Source organism: Haliotis asinina, chromosome 11 (genome assembly GCF_037392515.1).
Source record: "Haliotis asinina isolate JCU_RB_2024 chromosome 11, JCU_Hal_asi_v2, whole genome shotgun sequence".
NCBI lineage: Eukaryota > Metazoa > Mollusca > Gastropoda > Lepetellida > Haliotidae > Haliotis > Haliotis asinina.
In genome coordinates, this window is record NC_090290.1 from 34,254,940 (window position 1) to 34,279,140 (window position 24,201).

Genomic DNA, 24,201 nt, shown 5'->3' on the forward strand with positions numbered 1-24,201 from the left:
ATCGAATTTGTTTCCTGTTAGCAATACGCTAATGTAATAATAACTTATATAGGTATTACAAATAAATTGTATAAAAATTCTTCCTTCAAACATGCAGTCTGTCATTTGTATTTTTGCCTAATATATTCTTGTCTGTGTTCCGTATACTCAATCTTTGTTTTAGTCTTCTGTATGCCGCTGGTAATCGCAACTTGGGCAAGAAGACGGCAATTCTATTCATATAAAATTGCAGTCTACGGTTACATTAAAGAACCTTTCAAGGCGTTCACTGTATCACGGCAGAGGTTTATGTTCTTGTGTTCATGTTAAGACTGCGTTCCACTTTTCCCTAACGATATTTGTCTTTCTGTCGACTGACAGTTAACGAATATTTTGACATAAGACAGCGTTGTAGACCAGCTTATTTATTTATTTTTTTAACAAACACATTGTAATGAAGAAAACATAGGAAAAATAACTGTATGGGAGTAAAGTTGGACCAGTTCTACCCAGACTTTCAAGTCATTACTAAGCAGGAACGTTGAATCGGAATGGAAAATAATACAGGGCTTAATGCATATCCCTGTCTTATACCGAATGGACATCCGAACTGAGATGAAAACGCGTTACCATGATTTCACGTGATAATACTAAATGCAATTTTAGAATTTTACAATCTATCTGCTGCCTCTAGAACATTCCAAGCATGGCCCCCCGTTTTGTTCTCTGCTCGAAATCAAAAAGCTGATACGATTTCCATCTGTTTTGATAACATTGAGTAAAGGGTTGCAGAATGGATTGAAGAACGATGTCAGTAGTGCTCTTCCCTTTACATATTCCCTCATAAGAGCTTTTGTTATTTTTACATAACTTACAATTGAAAGTCAATATTTAGATCAAATGTGTATATCTAGTATACGAAATATGATGATTGTAGGAGGGTTGCATACATTAGTGGTTCAAATGTTCTCTCTTCAGGACAAAGATGCGGGTTCGGATTCCCAGGTGGGTACAGAGTCTAAACTCCTTTCTTGTAACATCGACATGATAGTGTATGAATGTGTCTGAAAACGACATTAAACCATACTCACTCACTTACTGACTCGTTATACATGTGTCTCTGGAAATGTTAACTGAGTCCCTACAGTCAAACCCACGTATCACGTATATACAATATAAGGGCTATCAAACATAAAATGAAAAAAATATATATATATGGAACCCAAACGTCGTGCGCATTTTAACACCATGAGTGATGCTCGATATAAAACCATGTTATTTATATGCGAGTATTAAATTAATAAGCATAATGATCTATGGTTTCGCAGTTTTACGTGCTGAAATACGACGTCAAAACGTTCAGATCAAAAACCGTCGCCAAACAGGACGTAAGTTTCACCATCCCACCTTAATTGAGTAGGCTGTCGTGACAATCATTATACCCTACAGTCGATAAACATACCATCTTTCAAAACTACCTGTCGTGTTTTTTCAGTAAAAGCATATACGCACACCGAGTATTGTTATACACAAGCGACTCCAGTCTACAGCACCGGTAAAAATATTTCATATTTGTACCTTTGCATTGTGCCCACTATCGAGTCTCTGAAAGGATCTTAAGGCGTGGCAGAAGAGCTCAAATACAAATGACCCACATTAAATGGCAGACGGTAACGCCCACTTTACCTTTAGAGACTCTTGAAAGAGTATGACGGTAAACAGTTAGAGCGAGACTCTGTGTAAATATAGACTACAGTGCGTCGTTACAGTCGTATAGTCACACAAGGAGACTATACACAACATACACAACTTTATTTCACGCTTCCTGCAGCAACATCTCCCTGTTACCCTGCCTACAATATTTCAATCGATGGGCCTACATACATGTTATATCGATATCTATATTGTATTTATTAATGCTACAGTCTGGTTGTCACCAGTTACAAGCCTATCTATGCGTTAATTTCTCCTGACTGTTATATATTTTGAAAATGTGTGTGTTTCCTATTCGATATGCTTCAAACTCAGGTCTCCGTTATAAGAGTGTGTAAGTCTGCTATATAAATAACTCCGGCAACACAGCACTCGGCATTCAATGGTTGGCCATTGAAGACTATTCATGCAAGGCTATCCTACGTTGGCTGTGAGGGTCGCCGGTGAGCTATGATCCTAAGAATGTGAAAGGCGTTGGATTGCTCGACCGTAACAGTACTGAAGGTAGATGTAATTTTCTTCATAATCATATACATAAACTGTAACTGAGCTGATGACTTGTGGCGATACTTCCGCTACTCACCGCTCGTGTGTAATCGCACCTGCCAGTTTCTCTCACACAGCCAAGCTGTAGGCTGGGAGTGGGTACATGTGGGTGCGTGTAGCCAGTAAATGATGCTGTATTTTGTGCAAGGCATCTTTGCTGATTCATTCGTGTATGTACTGTGTGTTCAAGAAATAAAATTTAAGTGAAGCGGCTTGATATGAGAGAGTCTTGCCTTCATTCGCTGTTAACGGGGGTTGTCATGGTTGTGTGAACGTAGGTATGTTGATGTAGATGAGAGGAGGCACGGAGCGTGACCATAAGAGGACCAGTTCATTACCTTCAAGTAGGGACCTAGGCTGTTGTGACACTGTCTGTATGTGATGTGTCTGTGTACATGCGTGTATGTGTCCATAGGAGGCGAGGGTGTCTACGCCCATAGCTGAATAGTTGATGTGTGTATATCGGAGATGTGTATGTATGTGAGAGTCCATAGATGTGATTATGTGTGTGTGTGTTCATAGGTGAAGTGTATGTCTGTGTGATCATAAGAGATGTGATTGTGTATATGTGTGTGTGTTCATGAGGAAAGTGTGTATTCATAAGAGATGTGATTGTGTATATGTGTGTGTTCATGGGGAATGTGTGTGTTTGTGTATTCATAAGAGATGTGATTGTGTATATGTGTGTGTTCATGGGGAATGTGTGTGTTTGTGTATTCATAAGAGATGTGATTGTGTATATGTGTGCATCTGTATATGTGTTCCATGTGGAATATGTGATTGTGTATGCACCTGTGTGTCCTTACGAGAGGAGTATGTGTATGTCCATAGAAGTAAATGTATATGTCCATGTGAGATGTGCGCATGTATGTCCATATAAGATGTGGGGTTTCACTGGCGGATCCAGAGATGGGGAGAGGGGTCCAATGCCTTAAAAATGACTTATGATCTCATTGTGAAGAATTTTAGTTTTGGCGGAGCCACTGGAAACTACCATCCACCCCCCACCCCCCACCCCCCGACACACACACACACACACACACACACACACACACACACACACACACACACACACACACACACCTTCCTCTGAACCGCCGTCCACAAAAATTTGTGAGTGTGGATGTGTGCTTGGGGGCGTGCTCTGCTACTTCTATGTGTCCATAAGACTGCAAGGGTCGTAGTCTTGTGGTAGTTGTGTGGTTGAATGGATAAGGAGAGGTTCAGAGGCTGAGAGGCTGACCTGATAGTGTTTCTAAAAGACAAAGACAAATACTGATATGTCTTATCATACGATATATTCTAAGGGAACCACATAATGCAACACTACTTCATCACAGTTTCCCCTCTACATATTCCTAGACTGGCACCCACAGTGCGTTACAATTCATCTGAAGAAACCTGGAAAAGTATAAAGAAACGCTTGTGCTTTTATGTGTTCTCTTTTTTAGTTTCCTCGGTATGATTACAGTCGGGTAGTTACATGTCCATGCGTGCAATAGAATATTGATAAAAACTGCGCTTATTCTGGGCCATGGTTTACCTAATTCTAGACACTATATTACCTACGGATTTCAATGTCGCTCTTCAACTATTCACGGTTATTAGAAATTATTCATATATATTATATAACGAATGTTTGAACAAGAAAACATAGAAGACCTTCTGTATGTACGATGTTTTTTCGGGTTGCATTGTTAGGTGTGCACGTAGGCTCGCCCAGAACTACTTGTACTTGTCATGACGTTCTCGAGCAAGATCTGCTACAAGTATATGCTTAATCGGTCACGCATGGCTGAATTTAGTAATCTAACTCGCTGTAATGTCTTTTGTTGGTGTTTGTTTATATCGTGTTTGCTGCTCTGAAAAGTATTTTACATGAGCCACAGTAGACACAATGATCGTCTAAACGCAACGACTCAGAGCCACCGTCACATTGTACAAAGACATTCTCAGTCTGAGCGTTACCCAGGACACAGCAAGGTCGCTCCGCCGTCGGGATCTTGTAACCAGGTAGGCGTAGATAGTAACTAAAACGTGACGGAAACGTTTTTCATGTTATTCCCGTGAAAGGTCAAGATGTAGTGCAGAGACAATCCTACAGACAGTTACGTTACATGTTGAAAGAGTTTCGTCTTTGTCTTTCAACTTCGAGATGTCTTGACACAAGAATGGCTGTGTAGGTGTCCTCCGTATCAAACATCATTGTTTATGTGTGTGATATGATAGTTGATGACTTGGCCTTGCTGCCATTTGTAACAGTTTTTCAGTTATGGCATGTTTCTGTCCCTGTCACTGATTTTCTTTGATCATTTCAATACTGTATTAGCTTGTTAAACACCACGCACCATCAATATGGAGTCGGTCTGGAACCAAGCGATTCTGGCCCAGACAATCCAATGGTTGACATCACGACCACCAATCTACGAAATCAGGATACCATGCCATGTGTCACCAAGCTTGACCATCCGATACCGTTAGTCTCCTCTTACGACAAACATCGGTTGCTGAAAACTAATTCTAACCCAGATTATTGCGGACCTCTCAGTCACCACTTTACCTCATACATACGCCCTGTATTGTGACTCAGTCTCAACTGGCATGTATTCACGAGTTTTCTCTGTGATTCACGTTTGAAGTTTAATAATAAAAAGAAAGCCTGAAGCAATACAAGTGTTAGACAATGAACTCTTTGGTGAAACCCACATGCACCGGTAAGCTGGCAACCCGGAGGTACACCTCCAATTCGAGCCAATTATGATCCTGACAAATCCAAGGGACGCAACTATTTACGAATAAACACACATGTATTTGATGAAAACTGTGTAAGTGGTGAGTGTTACCGGTGGAACGAGCGAGGTACAAGTTATCGTCACATCGGCAATATTTCAGCAATGTCGTGACGAGGAGAGGTAATTGTTATGCATAGTAATTTATGGTAAATTATAATACTTATCATCGAAGAATATAAAAACCGACTAGAATAGCATAATATCAGGACATATAACTAGCATATATCGCTAAAATATTACTTCAGACTAGATCTCGACACGATATGGCTGAAATATTGCCGATGTGACGCTAAATATTAACTAACTCAGATTAGAACAATAAAATAATAAGGGGTCTGATGATCACCAACTACTGAAAATTCCACCACTTTGAGGGCGTTACCAGACGTAGAGCAGAACAGGACGTCGAACACGACATGAAGCCAAAACATTTTCAGCAAACAGCTGACGCCATGACACATTTACAATGATCCAGTTATATCATGTTCATGACAATTTTAGAATATACGGTCAATGGAAAGTATGTAATTTAAGACTTATTGTTCTCCAGCGCAGACGTTATGTAGTCAGTCAGCCGGATCAGCGCTTAGCTCCTATAAAGGGTATATATATTCAGTATGTATTAGTCACTCAAATTCTGGGGATTCATGGGTCCTTGGTACCCATGAGGCATGACTCTATATACCACACAGATAAAGATGACTCCGGTAGCTATGGCCGTGACAAATGGGGTGCTATCATAAACTGTGCACGTTTTCCTGTGAAATGGAACATTGTAAAAGTATGAGTCATGTTAAAAGCTGTTGCCGGTGACTCATGAACATACTTTGTGGAACGTCAGCACAAATTACATGTACTGAAGATTGAGGATAATGCGTTGGTGTGGTTGTCAAGGACATCGAAAAAAAAACTGATGTTATTGATAATGCTTCGTAGAGACGCTCGTTATACCGGCCACGTATCTTCTCCACAAATGATATCACTATGAGCTTACACCTGTACCAGAAGTATAAAAGGCCACCAGACAAGGTGGAATTACTCGATTTACTGCGTCTTTTCATGCAATGTTGAAATTTAATGAATATTTTTTTTATCAGGTGCTACGTTCGTGAACTATGGGATGCTGTTTGTCTAAACCGAACGCCTACACAGTTGGCGACTACGAGCCCTCCAGTGCGGACTACACGGACGCCCCTGATGGCTCTGGATTGAAGCTCTGCACAAAGGACTCTCGGACATTTATTAGACGCGATACTCGTCGAACAGAGCGTCCTCGTGTCCGGGAGGGTCAGATGTGGACGGATCCTGACTTTCCACTTCAGGTCGCAATTACAGATAATGCCAGTAAACATCTTCTCTGGATGAGACCTCAGGTGAGTAGCATATGCAGTCTAACCAGCACTTTCATTCAACTCATTTCATTTCATTCATGGTCTACAAAGAGACCAAGTGCAATACCTGTGCAATACGTTATTTGTGCCAAGAATCATTTGAAATGATGTCAAAACGTTTCTTTGCGGTTGTCGATTTTTATTTCCGTGATTATAAAGTCACCTTGTTTCTGATAGTTGTTTACCATATAAGAAACCTACTTAAAGTGACTTTCATCTTGTATTATTCATTGATTGACTACTATTAGACTATTTTCATCTTCGTGTCCGTTTGAGCTCAGACAACCGGAATAACTCGTAGTTACGAATGCAGCACTTACTCGATTCAAACAGTAATCTATTTTGACGGTTCTATGAAACCTTCGGAAAGATCTTCCACAGATACGTCAGGTGAGAACATTTACATATAGATAAACGCCACGAGGAGAAGAGGGTTTTTGAGTTGTTAGTTTAATTTACTGTTAGACAAACAGTACGATGAGGACAATATGGTTTCAGTGTTATTACACGTGCATTTTTAGTGCACATGTTCTTGAATTTCAATGGAACCTGTATCTATAATATAATCGCATAGCATGGATTGAAAGACGTGACGGAAAACTGTCGATGTGGACAGTTTAATGGTTGTCATATGATGTGTGGATTTCACTTTAACACATAGCAATTCATATGCTAATGTATGTATATAGTAATGTATCTATATAGTAATGTATGCATATAGTAATGTATTCATATAGTAATGTAATAATATAGTAATGTAATAATATAGTAATGTAATAGTGCCACCAGCTGCATCGGCGTGTTACATCTTCGGCTGGGAAATTCAGTAGCATTCTACTAATGATTTCTTGCACAGTGTCATCGTTCGTTCAAGTTGTCTGGAGTATTTCAGATGCTTCTTTAACGGTTTGAACATGGTAACAATTGTCATGTATTTACAGGAATTTGTCTCTGACCCAGTCTTGTTCTCAAATGGAACGTTTAGACTAGACATTCAGCAGAGGAACTTTGGAACCTGCTGGTTCCTGGCAATGCTTTCAACTCTTGCAGACAAGCCGGATCTGTGTAAACAGGTTTGTACAGGATGGATGGATGTTTGGTGTAGAAGGATGATGATGGATGGGTTTGTATGATAGGACTGATGGATGGATGGATGTTTGGTGTGGGTGGATGATGGATGGGTTTGTATGATCGGACTGATGGATGGATGGATGTTTGGTGTGGGTGGATGATGATGGATGGGTTTGTATGATCGGACTGATGGATGGATGGATGTTTGGTCTGGGTGGATGATGATGGATGGGTTTGTATGATCGGACTGATGGATGGATGGATGTTTGGTGTAGATGATGATGATGGATGGGTTTGTATGATGCAAGTGATGGATGGATGGTGGATACTTCGAAGGAACTTTATGAGCTTTCTGTCAATATCTGGCTTCTTTTAGCGTGTGTTTACCCCTGTATCAACTGGGTGGGTTTACATCGTCTCCAAAACTGAGACGTGAGTGACTTTACGCCATCGCAGAAATTGTGAAATAGGCGAGTTTACGCCATCTTATATACAAAGAATAGACCAATTTACGCCATTGTAAACACTGTGCAGGCAGTGATATCACCATCGGACAGGCAGACAGACAGACAGATTTATTCTGTGAATAGGCTCTAGGCACATAATACATAATAAATTACAAACATATTCTCCCCCGTGCATTAAGTTTGGGTTTGGAGATGATTTGATGGCGAGTCCAATTTTACATCTGATACATCATTGTCAGTAAATTCCATCAAGTGTATGAAGTTAATTGATGTTGGGTTGTCTGTAAAGCGAGCTGGTAGAAATTTACTTCTTAGATCTTTTCACACTTCATGTATACCAGTACATGGTATTCATTTTCCACAGTCTGTATATTTTGTTCTAAACACTAATCACAGATTTTTACTTCATGGGGTACAATGTTGTGTCTTCAAATTTTTGTCTAAAATTGTTACATCTGAATTTTTGATATATATCATTATGAATACTGTGGAATGTTATTTCTTATATATGAATCAGTGTTGAGTAACGACGTATATTGACGATAAAATTCACATTTAGAGGACGATTCCAGGGAGAAGTGCCAGTCTTCATAGAGGTTGTCTGCGAGTCTTGTTTTAAATTTTGCTACGCAATCGTAGAAACTAAGAAGTAAATAATTTTACACCATCTTACAAAGTACGTAGAAGGTGAATTGACGCCATCTTATAAACTACGAAGGAGGTTAATTGGCACCGAATTGGCTACTACTCCATCTTAGAACCTACGGACCGATCGAGTTTATGTCACCCGACAAACTATTGCAATTTCATTAAAGTAAGGGATGCAACGATATATAGTGCTCATAGTGGGTCTCGAAACTTCGGTTCAAGTATGAGCCAGGGGGATTTTACAATACAAGACAACATAAATGCATGATTGTCAATCAACCGAAAATGCCAAATGTCTTAACATTGACGAGGTAATCCCAAGACCCGTTAAGATCCAGGTTAGAACTGATCCTTAGTAACCCATTCTTATCGTTAGAGGCGACTAACGGGATCGGGTGGTCAGGCTCGCTGACTTCTTGACACATGTCATGGTATCCCAGTTGCGTAGACTGATGATCATGCTCTTGATCACTGGGTTGTCAGGTTCAGGTTCGATAAATAACAGGCCGCAGCTGTATAACTGTAATATCGCTAAATGCAACGTAAAAATCAATCAATCAATCAACCAACCAACCAACCAACCAACCAACCATCCAGTCAGTCAGTCAGTCAGTCGATCGACTGATCAATCAATCAATCAGTCAATCAGTTTCAGTCATCTGGTATTTAGTCAGATGATATGCATAGGCTGCTATGAAGCAGAGCGAATATTACTGCGGCTATCAAAACATCCTCATACTTTTAAGACCATCTGTATAATGTCTGTATTTGGCTGAAGTGCCACCTCAGTTTCACTGTGTCAATGTAAAGGGTTATGCCTTGATAGAGATGTTAACATGGACTCCCGTGCTTCATCGTAAGGGGCTATAGAGTAGCCTACTGGTCGAAATTCCGGCTTCGAATCTCACATGGGTACAGTGTGTAATGCCCGTTTGTGGTGTCCCTCGACGTGTTATTGTTGGATTTTTGCTAAAAACGGCGTAAAACTGAACTCGCTCACTTTCATCACTTTTTCATCTTCCGGTATGAGTAAATACAAAATGGCCGCTACATGTAACACGATGATTAGTTGTCGTTTAAAGCCACACTAGAAGGTTTTTCAGCTATATGGCGGCAGTCTGTAAATTATCGGAGCTGGACAAGACAACCCAGTGATTATTACCTACACAATTGGGATACACGATGAATTACGCTGGGATACTCAATATTTTCAGGTTATCAACGAGAGATCGTACACTCCGAGGACGGACGGGATCTGTCACTGTCGACTGTGGAGTTTCGGGGAGTGGGAAGATGTGTACATTGATGATCATCTCCCCGTATTCCCTGACGGCAGAACCCTGTATGGAGCGGCGTCCGCGACGGCAAGGAACGAGATGTGGGTCCCTTTGATGGAGAAGGCTTTAGCAAGGTACTCTCCCACTGAAGATTGTTTGTATTTAACTCCGCAGGACCAGACAATCAAGTGATCTGCAACACTAACATTTCGGATGCTGTGCCATGTGTCAAGCATTGCTGTAGAACAACTCACAGGGGCTTGTAACGCTGAAAACTGCCATCAAGGTATATATTGTCCCGAATGGGGTATTACTACTGTAACGCTGAAAACTGCCATCAAGGTATATATTGTAGTATATAGTAGTAATACCCCATTCGGGACAATATACCTTGATGGCAGTTTTCAGCGTTACAAGCCCCTGTGGAACAACTGTAACGCGGAATTTCACGGGTCCTCTTACTGACTGACGTCGGGTTTTGTTACATGTATATCCCAATATGTATATGCCCAATATATAAATTCTTACATTAAAATTTAAGGGATATCCGTTAATTTGATTTGTATAATTGATGAGGGTTTGACCGGTTCTTTTTCCATTCAACTTCAAAAAAGATGTTTACAGAATTCAAAATTTACACGTTTACACGATTTCTCACCTTAATGACTAATTAAAATAAGTCCTTTTCTATTTTCCCACTTCGACTAGTCAAAATAGGACATTTTCATCAACTTCTTTTACTCTGGACCCGTGAAGGTCCCGGGGTTGAACAGGCCTTCAGCAATCCATGCTTACCATAAAAGGCGACTATGATTGTCGGAGGAGGCGACTAACGGGATCGGGTGGTCAGGCTCACTGACATGGTTGACACATGTCATCGATTCCCAGTTGCGCAGACCGATGCTCATCTTGTTGATTACTGGATTGTCTGGTCCAGACTCGATTATTTACAGACCGCCGCCATATAGCTGGAATATTGCTGAGTGCGGCGTAAACTTAAGCTCACTCACTCACTCTTTTACTATGCGTGTGCTTTAGGTTCCACGGGTCTTACACCGTCGTGGAAGGGGGTTACACAAGTGACGCCTACCTGATGCTGACGGGGGGTATTGCTGAGAAGATCGACTTCTACAACAGGCGATCTCGAGCTGCAAGTTACAATATATTCAGCCGAATCAGCAACGCCCTCCACTCGGATGCCCTTGTCACGTGTGCAGTGTCGGTAAGTACTGAGTTAGTGAGTGTGGTCTTATGCACTTTTAAAACGTGTCAACAGAAATCACTTATATTACTCATTGTGGACTAGGAGTTGAACTCGGACTTTCGGCGTGAGAGCGCAAGCTGTAACGGAAGGACTACCACGAGTGGTGATGGAATTTGGGGTCGATTTCAGGAAAGCGTCACACACGTAATCATGATGACCCAGTGTCCTGGAACACTGCAGACCAATGCCGCGGATTCGTGAAATCCAGAAGCAAAAATCATAATCACCTGAGTGCTTCGAAATCAGGATCATAGTATCCTGACAAGACCAAATGACTTGGCGAAGGGGTAGCCTATTCGTCAAAGCGTTCGCTTGTCAAGCCGAAGACCTGGGTTCGATTCCCCAGTCACCGTTCCACTGCTGGATATCCCAATTCCAACCTCACCCTCAAACCTGTAATAGCTAACATTAATAACTTCCTCGAGCAACTGTCTAGTACATTTCTATTCAAAATGACTTATGTATGGGTACATCATGTATGTTCATGTAACAGATATAATGGATAATTTCAGATAACGTTGCTCATTAAAGGCGACTTTTCAGCTTTGACACCAGGTGTCTAGGTAAGCCTTAGGAAGCAATACATTTGTTTGTAACCATTAAACGTTGTTGCTTTCAGGCACGTTATCATGGTAGAATGGGTCTGATGGGGCCACACGCCTACTCAGTCAGCGGAAGTTACGTGGTAAGATTTCAAGGCTTTCATCAGTGATGCCAGTGAATTAATATTATGTTACACTGCTGTCAACAACATTGTAGCGCTGTCATTTTGGGAAAAAACTTTACCACAAAGAGCAGGGTCCTTATTCTCGAATTCGTAAGTTTGATCGTAGCCAATGTGTTAGAAGTTCGTAGGGCCACGAACGTTTCGAGAACAGCGAACCTGGAACAATCATTCAATGATTAGGAGGGTAATTGACTCACATTTATTCACACGTATCCAAAATCCGGAATCTCTCAGTTACGGATTGCAGACTAAAATAACAGTCCCGACAATCAACTTGCTGTGAGAACAATACTTTGTAATACAGACGTAGATGACTAAAATAACGGTACCAACAATCAACTTGCTGTGAGAACAATGCTTTGTAATACAGACGTATTTCTGTATGGCTCTAGAGGTAATGATGTCACTGACGTAATGTATTGTTTCTTTGAAATGTTTAGGATCATGTTGTTGTATAGTGATGATGTCTGTTTGTGTGATGAAGGTGACGAGGCGTGACGGCGTGAAGGTGCCCCTTCTGAGGATACGTAACCCCCACGGTAAACGCGAGTGGACAGGGAGGTGGTGTGACGGGTGAGTGATACGTTCTGCAGGCTGTCTTCATAGCATTAACGAATGAGTGTAAAACGAGAATGCTGTTCTAGTATTTGATGCGTTCCATCCATCACAAGGTAGTATATGTCGACCTCCGTTAGTGTGATGATATCTCAGCCAAGTGCTGTTGGGAGTATCCGTTTGGCATAACGCGACTTTCATCAGTATTTTAGCTATATCTCGCTATGGGGTCGCTGCTGTAGCTCACTGGTTACGTCGTTCGCTCGTCACGCCGAAGGCCCTGGTTCGATTCCCCACATGGGTACAATGTGTGAGCTCATTTCTGGAATATTGCTAAAAGCGGCGTAAAACCACCCTCACTCACAATCTCGATATGTCACGTTAACTTGAGAGGAACTGTACGGGTCTCAGGAGTGAGCGAGTTTAACTTTACCCCGTGTTTAGCAATATTCCAACAATATCACACCAGCAGAAATGGGTTTCACACACTGTACCCATGTCGGAAATAGAGTTCGGGTCTTGACGTGTGAACGCTTTAACTACTCGGCTACCCAACCGCCCTTCTTAATTTTTGGCACAATGTGTGAAGCCTTTTTCTTGTGTCCCCTGTCGTGATTTTCCTGGAATGTTAATAAAAGAGGGGCATAAAACTAAACCGACTCACTCATTTACTCACTGTTAATGGTTGGTGATATCAACGAAAGCGCGTGTGGTGCTGATAAACCAAAAGCGCATAACCAAGGCAAAGCACCTAGGGATGTAACCAGTACAATGCGTTTCTGTGTTAGCGAAGGTTTCTGGCCTGTCAAATTCTAAGGGACGCAACTCGTGACGCCTCAATCGTCCTTAAGGGAGCAAGTAGATACAGTCTGTACAACAGGCTTTTGCCGATCAAGCTCTCAGACTTTATGTTAACATGGTATTTAGAAATAGGATGTATATCTCATTACGAGTACAGAGGATCAATATATGTTTAGAAACGAAGAAAAAGTGGGCCAGTCTTTGTCGTGTTTCTTCAAATGTAAACGTAAAGCATGAATAACTGTATTCATTTTGGAAGTCAATGATTCAAGCAGCGCTGTAGATTTTACGTTTTAGCAGAAGGTACGATGCATTTGGTGGTGATAACGGCCTTGTTAATTTCTGCATGGATGAGAGAGGGTAGGAGTTAAAATCTATGGCCACATCAGCAATTTTTCATATCATGGCTAAACTAAGTTAATATTGATTTATAGCATATAAAGATAAGTCATAAACATATGTCATCGAACGACATCAAAACAACCAAATTAATACAGGTATTAATTTAAAACTATTTAATCTACAACAGGTAACTATGCATGAAGATACAATATAAAAACTGGCTATATATCGTCAGCAGCTGAAGCCGGAGCAACACACTAGGGACCATGGTTATGCATGAATGCATATCTAAATCGCGTATGATTTAAGTGGCAAAGACTTATATTTAAACTCTACGATGAACACTTCAAAGGAAAAAAATCAGTAGACAATTCCATATTTTTTCATAATTCCATTATTTTCAGACACCACCCTCCTTGTGCATAACCCGTGAAGATCCTGGCTAGAATAGGTCTTCAACAAATTATGCTTCCCACAAAAGGCGACTATGCTTTTGATAAGCGACTAAAGGATGAGGTGGTCAGGCTCGCCGACTTGGTTGAAATATGTCATCGTATCCTAATTACGTAGGTCGATGCTCAAGACTGGATTGCCTGGTCCAGACTTGGTTACTTACAGACCACTGTCATATAGCTTGAATATTGCTGAGTGCGACGTAAAGCTAAGCTCAATCACTCACACTTGTGGAACTAACCCTCATGAACCTGCAGTGGCCCCCAATATGCATTTGACTAATAACGTCGCGAATATCCACAAGCGCCAGTAAAATCGTTAATAGTTTAGTTTCAAGCAACTTTTAGCAATATTCCAGCAATATCACGGCGGGGACAGCAGGAACAGGCTTCACACATTGTATCCATGTGAGGGTTTTCAGCGTGGAGAGGGAACACTTTAACCACTGGGCTAGCCCACCGCCCCTAGAACGATCAGAAGCTGATATCATCTGAGTTTCCGTTAGATTCTGATGCCGTCTTGAGAAGAACTGTCACGGTTTGATTGGGGCGAGGGCATTTGAGAAAATCAAGTAAATATACTACCGACAAGAAATAAGGGAACTAATGAAATAATAGCGAATTTGAAACTGCTTTAAATATCCACTAAATCAATTTTAGGCGTCAAGTTCAATATCTGGTGTGTCCACCATGTTGGGCAACACATTCACGGCACCTTGATGACATGCTGTTAATCAATTTCCGGATGGTTGTCCGTGGTATTGCCGCCATTCCTCTTGGAGTGCTGCACCAAGCTGGGCCAGGTTGACGGGTCCTGGGTCCCTGGCGTACACCCTTCGACCAAGAACGTCCCAGAGATGTTCAATTGGGGACAAGTCTGGGGACTTAGAGGGCCAGTCCAATGTCTGGATACCTTCTTGTCGGAGATAAGCGGAGACAATTCAGGCCCGATGTGGTCTGGCATTATCATCTTGGAATACAAAATTTCGGCCGATAACTCTAGCCAAAGGAGCCACAACAGGACGCAATATTTGGTCAACGTATCGCTGACCAGTCATGGCTCCGTTAATGATGACCAAATCTGATCGTCTGTCATGTGTAATAACACCCCAAACCATGACACTACCACCTCCATATCGATCATGGTCAAGAATTGCTGCTCTGGCATATCGCTCCCCGCTCCGACGCCAACAACGTTTTCTGCCATCTGTGAATCGTAGGCAAAACCTTGACTCATCAGAGAACATGGTGTAACGCCAGTGGCGCATAGCCCGTCCCTGATGCTGCCTAGCCCATGCCAATCTTTGGCGCTTATGGTGAGCTGAAAGGGTGACACCCTTAAAAGGCCGTCTTGCTTTCAGATGAGCTTGATGGAGTCGGTTTTTAACGGTTGAGGTTGAAATGCGTCTTCCAGTGAGAGTGCGGAATTCTCTATTGATGGCAGGGGCCGATTTAAGCCTATCGCGTAGAGCGATTAACGTAATGAGACGATAATGTCGTGGTGTCGTTGATTTTGGTCTACCACGCCCAGGTCTCATTGCAACATCACTGCCGATATCGAGATACTGCCTCGGAGGCATTTCTGTCAGTAAGTGTCAATCTCTATTGCATTAGTGATTGCGACTTCTCCAGTATATTTACAGGAGTTAACTTCGGTATGCACGTGTAGCACGTGCTGGGCATGCATTATGCGAAATTCCATTGTCATTGGATGTTGCGTTTGGGAGATACGCCACGATAACGGACCCTGTCACAGTCAAAGTCATCTACATTCAATTTCTTAGTTCCCTTATTTTCTGTCGGTAGTATATGTGTTAAGTTCCCAAACATTCCAGGTTATCATCTCTGTCGTCAGCTGAATGTGTTTTGGTAACTGCGAATGCGTGGAATTAGTTTATCATTAATGAAGATGTGTTTCCATGGTTGCTTGTTTGTAGGAGTGGCGAGTGGGACACCCTGGAGGAGGGCTCTCACATTCACAGGAACAGTAACGAGGGAGAGTTCTGGATTGATGTCGGCGACTTCCTGAGATATTTTAAAAATGTCACAATCTGCTCTCTCACTCCCGACTTTGACAAAGATGGACGATCGGACTCACTGAGTAGGTATATTTGTCACTTTTCATGTCGCCAGTGCAGAAATGGACAAATCAATGACTGATATCGTGAGCATTGTCCCACACACTCAGGACAAAGGAACACTGAATCAACAGAGTAATTTACAGCCAGATTAGTTTGAGACCAGTTCCGGATTCTCCAATACAAATATAACTTAAATACAATTATACAATGCCTTTTGAAAATGCCCAAAATCTCAGTATTTCAACAAGGAATAGTCTAAGTCGTCGAGTCGGGTCATGGTCAATCGATCCCTTCAGTCGCCTGATGGAGACAAATTCTCTGTCGGATTTCCTCTCGAACGCTTCTACATATACACGTCTCACCACAATATCTGAAGGTAGAGATAAATATAGCAAATAGAGTTGTTGGAGAATCATCCTTTACGTGCTATTTTGAAATGTGTTTTACAGAAAGCTTAAATATTTTGTTTCAAAGGTAATGACTTGTGTATGACGTTTGATCCCTGTTTTGTTTCAGCGTGTTAATTTGTTACTATGTTTTGACGAAGTTCTCACTTAGATAAAGCACAACAGACAAAGTTAGACCATAGAAAATCACGAACGTGTAATTACACGTCTTTTTATGTTCGCTTCTAAAGGCTTTCAGTATGTATGATGAAGACCGTCTGTAGCCAGTATATATAGGAAATACATGCGTCGAATAGACAAAATGCGTGACTTTTGTTAGCATAATTGGAAAATGGGAGTCATATGTTTAGCACTGAAACGATTTCAAATATCGACATGGTTGATTTGTCTTTCATTATCTGAAACGAAAGTGCAATTAATATTTCAAACGAAGCGATTACTGTTTAATAACGTACCAATAACACTATATCTCTATTTCTGCACAATAAAGATTACGTACTGAGGGTGTTCAGCGAGTGGCGAGGGAAATCTGCTGTTGGCCCTGGAAGCTGGTTAAGACAGAAACTCAGTAACCCCAGGATTACCTTCACAGTTCCAAAGACAGGTGTGTGCTTTACATGCGGAATCAAGTACGATACTTTTGCTTGTACAGTTTTAAATTACAGCAGCATAAAGCATATGTCTGTATCTTATCGAGCCTTGACCAGAAAACTCAGTGATTGATATTAGGAACAACATTCCACGCGGTCGCCTCCCACAACAAGCATGGGTTGTTCAGTTTGAGTCCTCACAGGGTACTTTTGCTTCCTACATGGACGCCAACTGGATTTACATCATCGGTTCAGTCAGTGGCAATTGTGCTATTTAGCTAGTTACTAAAAAAAATATCGAAACATTTCAAACAATTCAATTTCTTTCAAAAAGTTAGTGATTAAATGACAACTAACATCCCACCTTATGGAGGTGCACAGTCTTTGTCATTTGTAGCGTTTGGTGGTAGTCATATTCATGGGTTAGAATCCAGCTGATTGTTGTTTCTGCTTACTTGCTGGTTTCATGAACGTCTCTGATCAAACTCACGTGGCTGTTTCTCTCAATATGGCTGACATGCCATGATGTAGCTCTATCCATCACTGATGAACTCACAACATGGTAAATGGTAAAAAGATATTTCTATCTCCTGTTGTTTATCAGGTGAAGACTTCACACCAGTCGTGGTGCAGCTGATCCAGAGGGCGGGGTTTATGGACTATGCTGCTATACGGTGTGACATGTTCAAAGTGAGTAAAGAAAGTAGACTGACCCTTACACTCTCGTGCAAAAGAAACGTCCCCAAAATACAATTATTATATTTGTCGTCTAAGTGGCCATACAGATGAATTATGGTTGAGGGGCATCTCCAGACATTAACATTGTATGTGAAGGAAGAGCACCTGCTAATACCTTAAGCGGTAAAAATGACTAAGAACGCCAAGAAAAGTGCCCGTATGAAATTTGTATATAAACATGGATTGAACTGTTCTCTGTCATCACTTACACCCGTATGACCAACAAAACATGAGCTGATATCAGAGCAAAGAGAACGATCAGTTGGTATGCTGGAGGTTTGGAGCCACGTGCTCTCATGTTGCAAGAATCATGGGCTTCGCGAAAAAAACAGTTGGAAGATGGGCCACACGCTTGTGACAAACTGGCAGGACAGCAGACAGGCCCAGGAGCGGAAGACCATAGGTCACCACCCTCAAGGAGGACCACGATTCACGGGTGCTTCATCCGAGGCACAGAGTTGTAACTGTGACGTCATCTGCGGCGCAAAGTCTTGGGCATCAAGGCAGCAGATGGACAGTAAGCAGACATCTCCATGCACATGGTGTCCTTGCCCACCGAACATCCGAGTGGATGACGTTGACGTGTGGACATCGACGTCGCAAACTGGAATGAGCCAATTCGTCAGTGGAAGCAACGAAATTGGTGTCGTGTTTGTTTTGGTTTTTTTTAATAAATGAAAGCAGCTTCTAAATTAACAGACCTGATTGTCGGGTACGTGTCTGAGCACCTGTAGGACCATCTCTAAAGTCGCATCTGAATGCGGTTACCGCCTCTGTTGACCACGAATGCGTTGATTCCGGCCCTACAGGGAAAATGGCGACAGGCACCACATCATGTGAGCAGACGACGACTCTGTGAGACGTCGTGTCAATTCATGCACGCGTTGCTAGAGGTGTTCCTGTCTTTTTGGAACTTTTTTATGCTGTGATATGTATGTTGAAATGTGCTTTCAACCGTCGGTTGTAAACGTTGCCCATAAATATGTTGAATCAACCCTGATCTCTGTGTTGTAAAATATAATTCGCTTATTGATATGAAACCATGACCATAGGTATTGTGTTTGTCATTGTTGTTTGAGAGAGGATAACATAATTGAGGACGTGTCTTTTGCACGTGAGTGTATACCAAACGCGTAAATCTTGAATGAACGTTGTCAGCTGTGCCTCCGTCCACGTGGTGGTCAGTCAAATATTCTACCATCAGGTCTGGGGGTGTCATATATCAAATTGCTTTTGCTTTGTATTGTTGCTCCACCGAGAAGAAAGCTCACTCACTTTCTGTGAGTGAGTGTGGTTTTACGCCACTTCTAGCAACATCCGATCAATATGACGATGGGGACGCCAGAAATGGGCTTCACACATTGTACCCATGTGGGGATTACACTTTCTTAGTAAAGTACCTGTTCCAGTTCTTTTACTACGCAAAGTCAAAAGTGGACACATCGGGTGAGGCGAGGTGCGGATCTGACTTCGTGAGCTTTATTAGATGGCTGTCTCTGATGGTGTAGTTTAGAATCCTGATTCAACCCAACAAACGTGCTAGAACATGTGCTTTACTAAGAGAGTGTAATCTCAAATATAACACGTCAAAATTTCCCACTAGCTTTGTGTCATTTTGAAAGAACACTGGAAGGAGGAAGGGTATTGCTTGAAATCAATCTAAAAGTTCTGTCAGTGATGTACTCCGATCTACAAATACAGTAACTGAAACCTTGTCTAAAATTGCAAAAGGACGGTCATTTTACACTTTGACAACTGTAATCGTAATTGAAATTTTGAGTATAAATATAAGCACAATCAGATACATACATGCACATACAAAAAAGATACTCTACAAACTAATATACGAGGGGATGTCAATAAGTTTTGAGCCTTGAGCATTTTTCATACCCAGGTGTCACAGCCTATGGTACAACATTGAACCTTGGGGTGTAGCTGATGTGATATATACGTTTTGGTATCCTACTCTCAGAAGTTATTGAACAGCTCATATTGACAGAAAGAGACCACCCTCACGGCAGTGAAAATGAATAAAATTGAGTATAGAGCAGTAATTAAGTTTTTAGTTCTTGAAGGAAACTCGGCGAAGAACATTGAAGAAAGACTTTCAGTAGTTTATGGGAAGTCTTCCCCTTCATCTGCTACCATCAAACGATGGGTCAATGAATTTAAGCATGGTAGAGAGAGTCTTGAAGATGACCCCCGTCCAGGTCGCCCAACAACAAGCACTACTCAGGAAAACATTGACAGAGTGCATAGACTTGTGCTGGAAAATCGTCGAATCACACTCCACGAGTTAGAGGAGACCACAGGCATTTCACACGGATCCATCGAGACAATTCTTCATGAACATCTCGTCATGTCTAAGGTGTGCGCAAGATGGGTGCCAAGAATGCTTACAGATGAAATGAAGCAAACAAGGGTCACCATAAGCAACTCCATGTTAACCAGATACAACAAGAATCCAGAAGATTTTCACTTTAGACTAGTAAACTGTGATGAAACCTGGATCCACCACTGTGATCCTGAGAGCAAACAAGAATCCATGGAATGGAAACATGTCGCTTCTCCCAGGACCAAAAAGTTCAAAGCCTCCAGATCAGTGCAGAAGGTAATTGCGACAGTCTTCTGGTACAGCAAAGGCGTCATCCACATAGATTACTTACTAAAAGGAAGAACAATGAATGGGGAATATTACGCTAACTTTTTGAGGCAAGTGCGACAGTCAATCAAGGAGAAGCGCCGGGGCAAGATCAGACGTGGTATTCTTCTACATCAAGACAATGCTCCAGTACACACCTCTCGCGTTGCAGCCGCTGCTGTCCAGGAATGCGGGTACGAAATCTTGCCGCATCCCCCGTACTCTCCAGACCTGATTACCATCTGTTCCCAAATCTTAGGAAACACTTGCGTGGTCGTAGATTTCAGGCTTATAAAGATCTTATTGCTGCTACTGAGGCTTGGTTTGAGGACCAAAATGGCGCCTTCTACAGAGATGGCATCAGCGACTGGGAGATAAGATGGAACAAGTGTCTTGACTCACAAGGGGACTATGTTGAAAAATAAATGTGGTTCATACCAATATTTTGTGTTTTTCTATGCAAAGCTCAAAACGTATTGACATCCCCTCGTATAATGTCTCGTGTAGTTTGAGTATTGTTACTGTGGTGTAAAATACTATTCACTCACTTACTGGTGTTGCAGGTAGTCAGAGGGGACGAAAAGTCCGGAACAATATACGTCGATGACCTCCCAGGCGCAAATCCCTTCAGACTCTACGAGAGCAGTCTGCAGTGGTCATCCCGCTACAAGCTAAGTCCTGGTCGCTACATCGTCATTCCGTCCACCTACCACAGCGGCGTGGAGAGAGAGTTCCTCATTCGGGTGTATACTCCGTGTCCTTTGTACAACTGCGGGTAATGACACATTTTTAGGATGATGAACACATCCAAGATTATTGAATGTACTATTTATATTATGGAAAATTCCGGTATGGAATTGGTATTCAGCGCCAGACTTGACTTAAAAAGCGACCAAAGGAAAAGCCTTGTCAGGGTCGTTGACTTGTTTGACACATCGTGATTCCAATGCTCATGATATTGATCACTGCTTTTCTGATCCACGCTCGATTATTAACAGACCGCTGCAATATAGGTGGAATATTGCTGAGTGCAGCGTAATGGAAGAAACAATGTTATCTAGAAACAGAAGGTAGCATCTCCATGTCTAATATCTTATACAGAATTTATCAGTGGAGTTCTACTCAATCAAATTCACCCTCAAAATAAAACAATGGCAGACACGGATATGAAACTGAACGATATGTTGTTTAGTGGCCAGTTCAAAACGTTGATGTCGTATACAAACCGTAAAAGTTAACTGTCCAAACTTTTCTTCTGACGAGAACTTTCAGTGTTTTTTACACTCAAATGGAAAATATATGTCCATGGTCGGTGTAATTTCAAGTTATATACTTGTATTAAATTTCGGTAAAGTGTGGCAGGAATTTGAAATTAGAGGTTTCCAGTGCTTTGGTGTGTGCGTTGTATTCGCCTGAACTATTCCATTCATGAAACAAGTGAAATGTACTTGACAGTTATCCGGGTGTCATGGAATTGTTGTCCGTTTACTGATGACGTATGTATTTGACAGTTATCATGGACTAAACACAATAACTAATACCATTGATGGTCTAGCTCGGCGTTATCTAATAATACCCGCCTGGTTGCTAGTTCCACTCATATTAAATATTTATCATAGCTGATTTCCTCAAACCCCATTAACACTTGATCTGAAAACATCTAATTGGTTCGCAACCAGTCGTCTCTTATCTAAAATTTAGAACAGTAGGAATTGTTATTGCGCTTTCTGTACATTTTCTTTACGTTACAGGACGATACCTGGGGAGGTGACGGTCAAACAAGAAGGCATGTGTATGTGTTGAGCGGGTATGGTAGGGGAAGTAACTGTGACGAAAAAGACAGAGTTATTGTGGATTCAGCCTACCAAGGCAGATAACTGCCAAATTAGAAGACTTCTTTTGGTCGACAGGGAGGTAACTTATGAAGAAGAAGACACTTGTTTATGTCCATTCAGCATTCCTGGGGAGATAACTGTAAAACTAGAAAACGTCTGTTGGTTGAGTATGACAAAGGAGGTAATTAGTGAAGAAGGCATGCTGGATTCAGCATACCAAGGAAGAAAACTGTCAAACTAGAAGACTTCTGTAGGTTGAGTATAACAGGAGAGGCAGTTGGTGAGGTTTCAGTGAGGTTTATGTGGTTTCAGTTACCTGGGGGTGAATATCAAATTGTCGTGTTGACGGAATATATCAAGGGAGGAAAATGTCAAATGTGAAGATGTGTACTTGAAGTTGTCTTTTCATGTTTACCTGGTATAGCAGAGAAAGACATTGTTTTCCTTCTTTGTCATCTGCAGTAACATTCAAGTCCAGCATGTCTAGTATTAGTCACTGGCCGCTATTTTGTTGGGGCTGGAAAATGATCGTCGCTGACTAATTCGTCACCCTGTTTAAATCAGCATTTTATTTCGGTCCCACGGGGTGCCGGTTTAGACATGTTTCACTGTAGTTTAACGGGGCACTGTATTCTATTTTTCATCCGGGTCATGGTCAACATGAGGGGAGTAACTGTGTTCTGAAGCTAACTAAAGTAAGGCAGGAGTCCATTAAAGGTCAAGGATGTTGAGCGGCAAAGAGACACAGAAAAACAGATTCACGAAAACAACTTCTTGGGTGATTATGAGATTGTGTTGGCTAAAAGAAAAACGCAGCGAAAGAAACACAAAAATTACAACTTCATGTAGGAGAATGAGATTATACTGACAAAGAGAAAAACGGACTCCGAGAAAGAACAGCAAGAATACATCGTGTACGAGGATGGTATTTTATTTGTAATAGAGACTGCCATTTCCGAGTAAATATACTCAGCCGCCAAAGAAGCTGTTCTGATGCCTACTGACTTTACTTCATCATGGCCACATACGAGATCTCACGAGACCGACGGATATCAACTGCTGAATGTCCCGCAGGTGCTCGCGTGCAATGATTAGCGTACACTATAAAAACATATATGGGCTGTGCATTTTTACAGTTCCACGTTAAGAGTATGTGGCTACAATGTTCCTCGAGATTTGTAGATGTTTAACCATCACAAACTAACCATTTGGCATTAAACCACTGGTTCACCTAGTACAGACATGATTATTCTATTTCACAGGAGAACATGTAAACCTGTTTTCTTTTTAATGCAGAATGCAGAAATATTCCACTTATATGACAAACGTCTGTAAATATAGGAGCCAAAGTGTGACAAAGCTATGATTATATCAATAAGCAACTGCTAAAACACGACCAGGATAGGTTTCTTAGGATAATTTCTAAACATGAATGGGGTCGGGTTGTGAGAGTGGATTTAGACAGGTGAGCGTATTGTAGTGAAATAGTGCAAATGCGGCATAAAACAACATACACGTGTCATTGTGCAATCGTGGTACATTTCACAAAGGAATTCTATTTTTCTTGGAGTTTTAGTCTTTCGGACCTCACTCAAAGTCGTTTTGGGGATGTTTTCTAAGGATGAAACATTTCCACATGTGTTGGACTGGACATTAATGACGATTATTTGGTTTATCATCTCCATTCCTTTTTCGAATGTATAAAGTTAAGACGATGAAACTCTTTTCCGTCAGAAAGGGTGCAAACCAGTCGTCAAATTCGCCGCAATTCACAATGCAAAAACCGGCGTTTAAGACTTGCAGCAGCCTTTGATCGTGGGTTCGAATCTTATGTATTATTCATAGTCCATTTTTATATCAGATTCTACATCCCTTCAGGCGATC

General features: G+C 41.5%; 1 protein-coding gene across 8 annotated transcripts; it reads left to right on the top strand.

Annotated features, from left to right (window-relative positions):
* The first annotated feature begins 1,978 nt into the window (after positions 1-1,978).
* LOC137256223 (calpain-A-like) lies at positions 1,979-23,551 on the top strand. Of its 8 annotated transcripts, none has more exons than XR_010954554.1 (13): positions 1,979-2,196; positions 6,128-6,403; positions 7,363-7,494; positions 9,822-10,018; positions 10,923-11,106; positions 11,768-11,833; positions 12,360-12,448; positions 15,963-16,126; positions 17,004-17,117; positions 17,708-17,793; positions 21,046-21,257; positions 22,234-23,012; positions 23,058-23,551. XR_010954554.1 is itself a non-coding variant. In XM_067793946.1 (12 exons), exons 2-12 carry the CDS (start codon positions 6,146-6,148, stop codon positions 22,283-22,285), a joined length of 1,554 nt encoding a protein of 517 aa, XP_067650047.1. In that variant the 5' UTR covers positions 2,069-2,196; positions 6,128-6,145; the 3' UTR covers positions 22,286-23,551. The 8 variants fall into 8 exon arrangements, 4 of the variants coding, with proteins under 4 accessions (XP_067650047.1, XP_067650046.1, XP_067650049.1 ...); XR_010954553.1 differs by lacking the exon at positions 1,979-2,196 and adding an exon at positions 4,115-4,251; XR_010954556.1 differs by lacking the exon at positions 1,979-2,196 and adding an exon at positions 5,853-5,910.
* The last annotated feature ends 650 nt before the right edge of the window (positions 23,552-24,201 follow it).